At 38.7% G+C, this 12,819-nt stretch overlaps 1 protein-coding gene and 1 long non-coding RNA gene across 2 annotated transcripts; both read left to right on the top strand.

Annotated features, from left to right (window-relative positions):
- Nucleotides 1-2,444: 2,444 nt before the first annotated feature.
- Nucleotides 2,445-6,356, top strand: LOC145435266 (uncharacterized). The gene is made up of 3 exons (XR_013913775.1): nt 2,445-3,063; nt 4,974-5,014; nt 5,185-6,356. It is a non-coding gene; the product is annotated as an uncharacterized LOC145435266 (long non-coding RNA).
- A 1,868-nt stretch (nt 6,357-8,224) lies between these two features.
- Nucleotides 8,225-12,223, top strand: LOC145435664 (uncharacterized). Its single transcript, XM_080312953.1, has 2 exons — nt 8,225-9,071; nt 11,438-12,223. Exons 1-2 carry the CDS (start codon nt 8,927-8,929, stop codon nt 12,106-12,108), a joined length of 816 nt encoding a protein of 271 aa, XP_080169079.1. The 5' UTR covers nt 8,225-8,926; the 3' UTR covers nt 12,109-12,223.
- The last annotated feature ends 596 nt before the right edge of the window (nt 12,224-12,819 follow it).

The raw sequence follows: 12,819 nt of genomic DNA, 5'->3' as shown, positions 1-12,819 counted from the left end.
GTGGGCAAAAGTCAGATGCCAGGGATAATTGTGCAGCCAGCGACGTGTAAATGGGGAATGATATGCCACCCGCAACATGAGTTCTAGTTAGCATGTAGTTCAACGACTTGAACGATCCTCAAGTAGGAGGTTCGGGAAAAGAGGGGGATTGATAGTATATGCATATCGTGCCTTCGCACTTGAATATTTACGCCGAAATCCATTCAACAACAAGAATTTTATTCTCCTCATCGTATGATTATTTGATCGATATCTATTTCTCAAAACTATGGCCATCACTATTGCAATTCCTCATATGATATAATTCGTTTGTGCAACTTTAGCAGTGGTTCTCAACCGGAGGTCCCTGGGGGTCCGAAAAGCATTTTCAGGGGGTCCGCGAGACCTTTAAATTTACAAAATGGTTGATAACCTAAATTGTATTTATTTAAATTAGGAAAATCGCTAGGCAGTTTCGCTTCATTACTGGTAGCCTAAAACTCCTGGACTCACATCAACGAACTGGCCGTCTGAGATGAAATATACTACTGTGCGAACTCATTTTAATTGTTAAATTGCCATTAGCATACTGCTACAAACATACTGCTACTTATAGATGTTTTGTTGGGCAGTGTGGAAACGTGAAAAATAGGAGTAGTAAGGTCATCCACGATGACTTCGAAATGATTGCAGAAATCCATTTTCTCCTGTGATACACATAACCACTATTCCATAATAAATTCATAATAAATTCAGGATGAGCTGCTAGATAAAAATGACCAGGCTGCATGGACGACATAATGTTCATTAAAAAATCAGTTTTTCAATTTTGGTGCAATATTTGTTGTTGGTCGTCGCATCGTTGAAAGCGTTACGTGTTTCACCACTACCTATCTGTGTGGATATGGATTTAAGGCACTCGTCCATATCAAATCAAATCTATAAATACGATTTTACGGTTTTCCTGGAAAAATCAGGTCTATACTTCGCGGGAACAAGTGACTGCCTACATCTACCCATTGACATATCACAATAGTGCCATCTAACGGGCTAACTGACGATTATTATGAATTGGCGAGTAATCTTCATTTTGTGCATGCAAACACCTTACTCGATATCATATTCGGACAATTTCGCACCATCTCCGCCGTACAAAAGTGGCAGTGCACGGGCGTGATAGAAGCTATGGTCGCTATATCTATTTTATTTGAGTAAAGAACAGAGTCATGTAATCAATATATTCGACATTCTAGCCCTTCAAAATGGCGCATTAAGCTTGATGAACTGAATAGTAACGTTAAAGTCCACTAATCAAATACTGGCGCGAACAAGTAAACGCTCTACCTTGTGTGTACCCACTACCCGAGCGCGTCACCATTCACTCCGTATCCCCTAGTTCGTGTTCTTCTATTACTATACTGTGATGTTATGATTATGAGTTCCAGTGCCCACCACGACTAGGGCATAACTCAATGTTGCGACTCGCAACTCGCGAGTTCACGAATCTGGATTGAGTGAGAAAGGTAATGATCCGAGGCGAGTACCGAGAGATTATGTTTTGAGTAATTTTATATATAGGCTACTTATTATAAAGGACATAGCAATTTTATTCCGGTCTGCCCATCAGGACGCATGTTATCGCTCTTGTAGAAATAAATGCTACGGCGGTTGGGTGTTGTCATCGAAAGCGTCAACAACGAGAGATATATTATTTTCATTTGGTCCCCAATCTAGGTACATTGGGGACATTTCATCCTTTTATCATATCGATTTGACATGAATTAAAATTATGCCACACTAATCCGATATCGGTGATTCGAAATTATGTGAGGGAAGTGTCGTAAATTATGCAACTGGTGTCGTGCGAGTCAGACCGTCGAACATGACATGCCTTTTGACATGTTCGGGAAGTGAGGATCATGGGTCATTCGTGGGATATATTATATTGAAGAATGCCGCCACGATATTCTAATAACAAGCAAAGATTAAAACCCGACTTAACTAGCTAAATACTGCCCTTTATATCTCAGTGTTTCGTTATCATAATCATATTCGTTCGAGCCCTATGGGTTTGGTGAGTAAGTTTTGGGGGCTCAACAATATGTTTCACCAAATGGTACATGACTTCTCTCGAACATTAGCCTAAGCAGAACGCTTGTGATCGAAGGCTTGCATTTAATGTAGGAAGCTATAGTTTGGATCTGGAATGACCAGTGATATGAACGGATAAATGCTGAAGTACGACTTAAAGGCGTTGGATTAAAGTCGGTAGGGTGACAATAGTTGACAACTTTTAGAATGAGGGGATGCAATAACTAGTTGTAAGGTGTTACCTCTACCAAAACACATTTTCTCACTCATGGAAAGATCACTACGCAGCGTTCGCGGCAAATTCAGGAAATTACAGCGACATTATTGTAACCCTTCCCAAATTATCTCCAATACCTTTAGGTGAAGATTTGTCTGCTGTCATGACCAGGGGATAAGTTACATTCACCTGCTTCTCTTCCGTAATTATGGACCCGCGCTGATGGAATTGGCCTCTTGTGTTTGGCGGAGTGAACTGCGAGCTAACATTGTCAATTTTTAAATATAGATTTATTACGTTGTACAGTAGCTATTTGTGACTTATCGTATACATTTTAGGGCGGGGCTTTGACTGGAGCCGGATTGGATATCCCGCCGGATTTTGTTAATTCTTGCCGGAGCCGGATTGGAGCCGGATCAGTAGTTTTTAGATACGGCTAGAATCTTTATTGATAAGCCTAAGCATTCATGATGACTAGACGTTGTATTATATCATTGATGACGAATAACTTGATCAAACGACTATACTAAATACCGAATCCCGTGCGGACGACACGAGCGTCATAGCAGAGATCATACTATGTGGCATTCCATTGAAGGCTTAATCACGACGGGAAGCGTTACAGCTGCCTCATGCTACATTGCACCGATTAATGCATCGGTAAAGAAGTTGCTTCCATTGTATACGTTATATAGTTTTATAGTGCGAGAAATCTTCAACGATGAGCCAGAAGGCGACAATTTATGAAATCGTCGCGTTGTTTCTCTATATTGGTGGTGAGTATATATAGATATTTCGAGTTATGCATAGCTAATTTTCTACGAACCACTATAGTGATAATGTTTTAGATTCATACCAATTGCACTGTGGAAAATTTTTTCACGTGTATTGTGCACGACAGCGCATCAGTTCCTCCACATTTCCGTGACGCTAATGGGTACGATTTCATAACCATGTGCTTTATTGGAGGCTGAACGGTCCTCAATTCGTGGCCACGGAACATTAATAAATTAGTGATGTAGAGTTATTAGAATTGCCTCACAACGCCCACAATATCTGCTTCAGAACTTATGACTATTCTCACCAATGCAGTAATTTCTAGGCTATTATATCTGCACTATTGTTTGGTATTACATATTGGTGTAATTCGAAGAGTCGGTTGCAGTCATTGACAACAATCACATAGCAATATAATAGGCCTGCGGTAATGACACGTGCATTCGAGTCATACATTCTCTATAAGGGCTAATATCAAGCATAAGACCCATTCAACTCGTAATACAAACATAGCATACTTCCTCTCGCATCTCTCTATTGTAATTGTGTAAATTCTGCTCTGATTAGCGTCGCCGATTAGCAATACCGATTCTTATTAAATCAAACTTTTCGCATGTTCGTAGTATAACTGACGGTGACATTGAGGAGTGTCCCTACGAAAACCTCTGTTGATAAATATAAATATGAAGAGCTTCTTGGAGGTACAGAACTTCAATATGCAATTGAATAATATTGAAATGAACCCGAATATTTCCAGTGTTTCTCGACGATCCCCCCTGACGAGTGTCAGCCGAAAATATACGGCTATATTTCAATATGAAAATGCTATATAAATATAGATATATGATTCAAATGTATGTAAATATCAAGCCGGTGAGTTATCCAGCTTGAAAGCACATCGAAACGAATTAGACGTTGTGAATTGTACCGTGATGATCCACAATAATCGGAAACGTTCAGTAGGCCTATAATTATAACGCCGCTAATCGCACTCAAGTTTGGCGATAGACTGAATGCCGATTAGATGTACGCATTTATGAAATGAAGATATACACCTTTGATGCGAAGCTAAACTTTAGCAAGTGAGGATACCACCCGATGCAGATGCGGAAAGACATACTGGGAAATTATTATTTTTCTGTCCATTGGGTGAGGGTTTAGACGCTTTACAAAAGTAGCTGCAGTTCATCGTAACGCGTGTATATAATTAGCGAACACACAAGTCGGTACACCCAAGCTGACCCTATTTTAGAATTCTGGAGTCAATCGTATATTTCACCTGGCTTGTTAAGCAACTGAACAGCATTCTCGTATTTGCACGTTTCAATCTAGGGTAAATTTGAGTCAATCTTCATTGTCAATTAGCGCTTTTCTTTCTCCTTATATATTCAATCACGATAGTTTAATTCTATTGGTTACTTCGTGGAAGAGACGGTTGCGATACATGCATGGTTCAAAGCATTCTTTGTTTGTGGTATACATGGTATTAGTCAACTACAATGGTTATTTACACCAGGCCGATATTTCTTATTTTTTTGATTCCATAGCTACATAGACTGGATAAACCTCCAACACTTAGATGGGAAGTCTGGAGTCTGGTTCAAAGCATTGTGATAAATCCTACCTATCTACTGGCATTTATTCCAGAGGCCATCTGTGCCTACCTTCCGTCGTACTCAATTTTTACTTAGACTATAATTTGAAAAGCATCGTTGCAATTCCAATGTTGTGTTTATGGTTTATACCGCAGTATAAATCTGGGGTAAATTCCTTTTCTTGTACTACAGCTTTACGTTGTGAATGAGCACTTACACACTATTTTGGCTAATTGTATACCCGCTTAACTCAGTTTTGAAAGCTCAGTCCCCTGCTTCACTCGTCACAGTACTGATTTAGGCATATTTTGCAGGTCAGACTGGCGCATGGGCAGTATGCAAAGTATATACCATAGTAAGTTGAACGAGGAGTAATGCAACATTTATATATATATATATATGTTACATAGTTGGGTCCTTGTATTTCTTCGCAATAGAATAACAATATTTATGAAAACTCTCACTACCAGGTACGCAAATTTCTGACGTGTAAAAGCTGAATGTTTGTAATGTTTACCTCAACAGAACATCGATGGTGAGTCAATCTATCTGACAATGATAGCGAGTGGGGATGGGATCAGAAGTAACCTACTGTGCACGGGCTACGCAGATGCAGACTTTCATTGAATTGAAAGCTTCAACGCAATAGTAGCGACATGAGCTGTGTATAAACTCGTGTGATCAGGAGTTTGTATATGTCGTATAAAGAATAATTTATTCGTACCTTCAACATTTACACATTATTTAGATATTTCTCATTCATAGCTTGGGATAGACCAAATCTATGCAATTATGTATTTGATAGGGGTTGGAAGTATCTATGTGATATCGATAACAATCTACAATTTCAATCATAATGTGGATGCTTCGGCATAATCTAGCTTAGTTGTCTCAAACCCTTGAACCAAAGGTCGTATGGAAAACTCGAAGTATTTTGGTGTGACCTGCGAAAAGACTCTACCAAACTATCTGCACTGATTTCTTCCATGATGTTCACTTAAATCCGTTTCTTTTTATCAAATTCCTAAACCTACATCTCACAATATGTTTTCGTATATATCCCCGATATTAGTACTGTTGATTCAACAACTGTTTTACCTGGTTAGAATAGTTTCATATTCCGATCGAAAACCATATATTACACTGATAAACACAATTTTTGTTGAATTTGACCAGACAATTGATTTCGACTAACTTTTGAGCTCTGAATTCAAAAATGACTTCCGTTTTCCTCTGTCACGTCAGGTTTTTTGGGTAGGCACCCATCCCATTGTCTCATAGCCCACATAAAAGTACTACTTTTAATATTTTGTGTTTATCGTATAAAACGTTTCAAAAACCACAAGAAATTGAAAAAAAAAATCAATAGACTCCAAATAAACATTTGCACTGCTTTATTTGGTTTAGTCAAACTGATATTGCTTCTGCGGGACAAATAAAGTGCAAATTTCAGGGTCCAACTTTACGTTGATAACTCATGATTCTGTGGAATGTCTCGTTTGATACTCGAGCAATAGTCAGCTCGTAAGCTGTAAGCTCCAATCTACTATGGTATCTCTCCCCATCATCTTCATATATTTGGGGAGCTTTCTCCTTGCTTATAGCTGACTATGCCAAGGTTTTCCGGGAAATTATTTAGATATTTAAGCTTTTTTGAATGTCTGCTGTCCGACATAAAGTTATGGCAATGGCACATGTGTATCAGCGTTACATGTGCATTAGGGCTGTTCAAAAATAACCTTTTTTCCTGAATCTTGCGAGTTACTTGATTAAATCATTAGGTTGCCTTAAAAAATGACGCACACCAAATTTGAATTCATTCCAACCAATATTCGCGGATTTCGTAGAGTTTCAAAATTTTGAATTTGCCTAAAAATGCAAAAAATTTTTTTTTTCAATTCTCCTTCCAACCTTATGAAATTGTTGCACTGTCTTCAAAAACGGTGCAAAACAAATTTGACTCAATTCCAAGCTGCAGAAGCCGAGTTATTCAAGTTTTTTGATGATGATTCTGGGATGATCCACCAATCAAGGATAATCCCAGAATTATCAAAGAAAAACTGAAATAACTCCACTTCTATGGCTTCGAATTGAGTCAAATTTGTTTTGCATCGTTTTTGAAGACAGCGCAACAATTTCATAGGGTTGGCAGAAAAATTTGAAAAATTTTTTTTTGGGCATTTTTAGGCAAATTCAAAATTTTCAAACTCTACGAAATCCGCGAATATTGGTTGGAATGAATTCAAATTTGGTGTGCGTCATTTTTCAAGGCAACCTAACGATTTAATCAAGTAACTCGCAAGATTCAGGAAAAAAGGTTATTTTTGAACAGCCCTAATGTGCATTCTTATTTTCTGACCACTAATAAACTCAATATTTTAAAGCTGACACATATGATCCAATCCCAATCGTGCTTGTGTTATTGCAACGATTCAATGTTTCTGTACAATAGTCACTGCACCTAAGACGTTGCCATTTAGGAGAATGTCACAATTTAGGAACCTTTTTGAGCTACGAATAGACATTTGCCATTCACGCTAGTTGTAAATCGGGATTCCAAGCAATTCATGATAACAACATCACGCCGATACCAGTATCACGGCAATACACAAATCTAATGAAAGTGGCCCTACGATGAAAACGCCGTTTCTCATGATCGAAAGTGAGATATCTTCGCTTTGTCGCCAAGTAATCTTTTCTCAATTCGCAAGGATGCTAAAAGTTTCGCATATTTCTCTTCCAAGTCTCAAAGCCTATGTCAGATCATCCAACTTTCGTTATGGACTACTCTACGTTCTGAATCATCATTAGGCCTGCCACCCCTAAGATCTTAATCTTGATCCAAATTATCGAGCTTGTATGAGTTTCAAGTCATACTAGATAAGCTCAATGGAGCATTGGACCTATAACTGATAGTGAATGTATTATTTATTTTTCTTGCCATGAACTACAGTTTGCATCACGTATGTGTTTGAAATATCCTCGGATGACTGCATCCTCTAACCAAAAATGGGTGAAAGCATCGGCCCAGATCAGTGGTTCCCAACGTGGGCGACATCGCCGCCCAGGGGGCGATTTGGCGGTCTATGGGGCGAAAATGACAAAGGGGGCGATAGGGGGGCGAAAATGGACAAAGGGGGCGATCGGGGGTGAACATAGCAAAGGGGGCGACAGGGGGGCGATGACGCGTTAAAACGGCTATATTGGAGTCAAGTTGGAGAAATGACCTTTTTTTTAGTCAACCCACCAAAATTCAGTTGCAAAAGTGTAAAATCCGACATCGAACGGAAAGTTTGACCTTTTATTTTTTTATAGTCAACCCGCCGGTGATTACAGTTTGTACACCGTTTGTATATTTTTGGTTCACAAAATTTGGGGGGGGGGCGATGATCGGCGTTGAGCATGAAAAGGGGGCGATGAGTCGAAAAGGGTTGGGAACCACTGGCCTAGATCGATACCAGTATCTCTTTTTCTAAATAATTTAATTGATCCATTGGCTATATAATTTATTATATGATAAAAGTGTGGATTTCTATATGCTATGAAAAAGTAATATTCGTGAATATTTGCATGTTCTGGGCATATGTCGTAGATCAAAAACTTGACGTGATGAAAGAAAACCAGCCGCATTTTTGAAATCAGCATACCAAAAGTAGTTTAAACCAAGTGCAAAATCAAAGTCAACAAATTCTTCGTTAAAAATTGTTGCCCAGTGTTATTAGTGCAGTTGAAATATAGTATATATTCAGCCTAATCTAACTTTTCAGTAACGTTCATGGCCATGGCATATTGAAGCGCTCAAATATTTGAAAGTGTCCTGAACGCGAATGCTAATGTCATTTGAGCGATGACATTGTAAACGAAATCGGTTATCTGTCACTTGTAGAGTTGTGATCTAGTGACCAAACGAAATCCACGAATTTGTTGAATGAAGGTGTGTTATATTCATCGGATTTACTATGCATGTCGTTTAAAAAATTACCTTATTTAACAATATTATATGTAGAGACGTATGAATACAATTTCAGCCTTGACAATTCATGTTACCTTCCATCACACATTTAAAGATATTATGACACTAATCACACAAAAAATAATTTGCTTCGAAATATTATTTCTTGAAGTTGACTCATCGAGCGACCGGCATTCAAGTAGCCTCGAGCAAAACGTAACGAATCGGTCATATTAAGGATAATATTTGAATTAACCTCGGTATTGACAACTTGTTTTGGATGAAGAGATCGTACGGCGCTTCCAAGACATCATCATGAGGAATGAAGGCCAGGTCACTTCGATAGACACACAAATCGAAATGGAAGATGGAAACCAAATTACTCAAACAACCCCCATCATCAAGCCTGTTACGACAACAAATGTAAACAATCATACCACATATAAACCCATTGGCAGCGGTGAGTAATTTCAATAACTTTGTGCGAGAATCTAAAGAGAATGTGAACGGTGAAAATTTTGATTTCAATGCTTAGATAATGATATACACTCGCCGCCCTAGGAACAGTAATTACAATGACCTGACAATTATGCAACCCGTAAGCAACAGTGATGACTGTGAACAATACAAATAAATGACTTATTGACCCTTCATAAAAGTTTTACGAAAGTCTACCCAAACATAACTAATCTCCATAACTCCCATAAATGCATCTGCATGAAAGGCATCCTACTAAATTTTTGATAATTTTAATACAGTCGACTCCGCCTACTTCGAACAGTTTTGTTCCGCTCACTGTTTCGGAGTTAAGCGGATAAGCGGCCTTGTTCGGGCTAAACGCAGAATCCATTGTTCGCCACGTGGTCGTACGTAAAGGCAGTAGGCACACGTCGCATTTAAAACTTGGTACTGCCGCGTGATGAATTAATTGCAGTCACGGTATACTGCATAATTGGGACGGATCGCATATAATGTACGTTAGCTACAGAGCATAACTTTAGGTTAGTGCTATAGTACATTATTTTCAATATCAAATTTTTCCACAAATACTGTATACCAGTGATTCTCAAACTGTGGTGGTGAAGAGCTCTTCAGGTGATACGTGAAGATTGCCGTGAGTAATGTCATATCCTAGATCAGGGATGGGCAAACATTTTAGCTCGCGGGCCGCATTCCACATCTTGATCCATTCGCGGGCGGCACTATATAAAATTGGGATTATAAACGAGAAAACAATATCGGTATTTGGGTATATATTGGGGATGTGGAAATAACATCTATGTTTACTTAAAACCAACCAACCATTGATTCGATGATATCCTACACGCGACAGAAACATTGGCGAGATTTCAGATGCTGGCCAACATCAATAACCAATTTTCAAAAAAGTCGGTTCTCCCGAATTTTAGTACCAGGATGGAGATTTGAATCTGTGAGGAGTGATCTGTTTATAGATTTTATGATTCTATTTTTGGTTCAACTCTTGGACACACAATGCTGACAGCGTCATGACAATGTTAGCTTCAAATCTTCTGTCACTAACATACATATATTTTATAAATATAAATACTTCAGCACATACAGAGAATGAATCTACTTAAGACACGCGCGAATCGGATTTTTCAAGTAGCCTACAGCTTGTACTAAAATTAATAAACTTGCTGGATGGTTAATGTACAATTACACTCGTGATCCGTAAGTCATTCCCATTTTGACTTTCTTCGATGTTTACCAGTTGAAACCTTTTAGAATGCCTGGCCTCTAGGTCGGGCTATCGCGCTAGCAATGAAATAAAAATATAATGTATATAGTAAGAATATAACATATCATTATCGTATTGAAATGTAATAAGAAAAAGTTTAATCGAGTCCCTGCAGTAATTAGATACTTAGTACTCATTTTATCAATATTTTTAATACGTTTCTTGAGCCTTTCGAGGGCCGCACAAAACGGTGATGCGGGCCGCATGCGACCCTAGATTTACGAGCTCCTGCATAAGAAACTGTTTAGAATATCTCCCTAAATGGCGCTTCAATGCTGTCCATTCGTATTGTGGTATAGTACTAAACAGGAATAACAAATGAGCACCGTTTTACTCATGTAACATACGTATTTCAGGTGGTATAAGTATAATTCAAGTGGTACGCCATGTGTAGTGAAAAACAAGTTAGTGGTACGCCGTGTGGTAAAAAGCAAATTACTGATACGCGATGGAAGAATGTTTGAGAAACAGAGCTGTATACAGTACTGCTGTCTAACACACGCATATAGGGTTCGAATAATACCAACGCATCTTACTGCCAAACTGTCATGGAGGCGTCTTTACAACTTTTTGTTTTTATTTTGGCGAGGAATTACACATTCTTGCTAAACTTTTCTGTGTCAATCTGTTTCTACAAGATGTACGCAATTATACCATATGAAGCTGGCACGACCTTGTACAAGTTCATTGTCGATTGTTATTGCAGGAGTCGTAATTGTTTCACTATAGTTACTCATCTTGTGGTTAACGGAACTAAGTACTTTTTAATGCGCCATTACCTAATGATATGAATTGCGAGACCGCATCCGAATTAAACGGAGAATTGTCCGAATCAACCGGATTTTTTACGTGCAATTTTTACTTCTGTTCCGGTCCTGGTGTAACAAAGAAGCTGTTATCAAGGTACTCGATATCGTAATTAATCGGAGTTGGCTGTAGTTGACTTATCCATCCTTCATAATGTTGCCATAATTTTTTTGGTAGTAGATTAATTTGGCTTATTGAATCGCGACATCACAAATATAGATCTCTGAAAATAACATTTGGCATCATATTTCATTCAGGATGTAACATTTCTCGCTTTTCATTCCCTGGAACACACCACTCCAGCTACATTCAATATCAAGGTAATATTTCCGAAATGATATCATTCAGTGGATGCGCCTGGATTCGACCGTTGAAGGGACTTTTCAAAGTGTCCGGAACATTGTTCTCTTACTGCGCATCAACGAGTATTTCGATATCAGACCCGTGCTTGACTCTTAAGATATCCTTCAGTGATCCTTTTATGACTTTGACCGTGCATTTCAATGGGAAAAAGTATCGTACCTTCAGTATTTTCCCTATTACGAATCGAACACATTTTTGCATTGTGAGAAGCGAAACTAAGCACATTTATTACATTGACGGCGAAACTCTGGCAACGAGAGCAACAGACGACTCCAACATATTGCCAGGAAATGGCGTTCTGATACTGGGTCATGGTCAATATGGCCCAATCAGTGGATCAAATCCCGGTGAACAATCGTACAGCGATGAAGGTTTCCAGGGTGACATAGAGAGATTTGAAGTATGGGACAGGACTTTGACTGCGTCAGAAATCAGTGATATATACACATCTGGCGTGTGCGGCTGTCAAAGTGACGCGACGATTACGTTCGATCGACACAATTCCAGAATACATGGTCCGGTGAAGCACGATTGGAGTGATGACTGTGATGAAGATGATATTTGACACTTTTTGGATTCTGCGTTGTAGATTGCACGAATCTGCGAATTTATTGAGTGTATCTAGCGTGTCAGTATTTGAAAAATTTCTTTAAAAAATTATGAATGGTACTGTCATTTTATAGCTGTAACGGAGTAGCTGAGATTTTCAGATGTTTAATCACAGTCGTTGGCCTATGTATAATACCCGCCGTCAAAATCAGATCAGTTTTACAATTACAACACATTTCAATATTTCCTATAATCCGCAACTTTCCAAAAGTAGATAGATATGTATGTCGTTTCGATAAGCCTCAGTACAAAGTTATCTCAATGCAACTCTATGTTGATGTCAGTATCTGAATTTCGTGCGTGAATTGTTTGGGTAATAAGCACTAGATCGGGGTTATCAAACCGGAAATCGCGAAAGAACTCCCTTTTTTTTGGCGCTGGGACAACTTTCTGCAACAGCAATTTAAACTTTTATATGACAAACGAGAAAAAACTTAGTCCTACCAAATTCAGCATGTAGGCCCCATGCTTTCATAATGCTGCGTAACGTTACTTGCCTCATGTACATAACTGAACGAACCGAAGTGTAAAAGTTTTTTGTGAAACATATGTTGTTTGTTCATCATGTATTTCGTACCTCAACATATCCTGGATTAATCTTAAACCATCATCCGTCAACCTACCAACGATGCGCTTTCAGAATGCCCGCCGGTAGAAGACTATTTGA

This window comes from Botryllus schlosseri, chromosome 3, assembly GCF_051294905.1.
Source record: "Botryllus schlosseri isolate E-star chromosome 3, Bs_hap1, whole genome shotgun sequence".
Lineage (NCBI taxonomy): Eukaryota > Metazoa > Chordata > Ascidiacea > Stolidobranchia > Styelidae > Botryllus > Botryllus schlosseri.
The sequence above is the reverse complement of the archived record's forward strand: the minus strand, read 5'-3'. Positions and strand labels throughout refer to the sequence as shown.

Bases quoted from the DNA above. Each gene is read 5' to 3' on its own strand.
- LOC145435664 (XM_080312953.1), top strand. From the start codon at position 8,927: ATGAGGAATGAAGGCCAGGTCACTTCGATAGACACACAAATCGAAATG. The intron at 9,072-11,437 runs GTGAGTAATTTC...TATTTCATTCAG, and splicing joins ATATAAACCCATTGGCAGCG to GATGTAACATTTCTCGCTTT.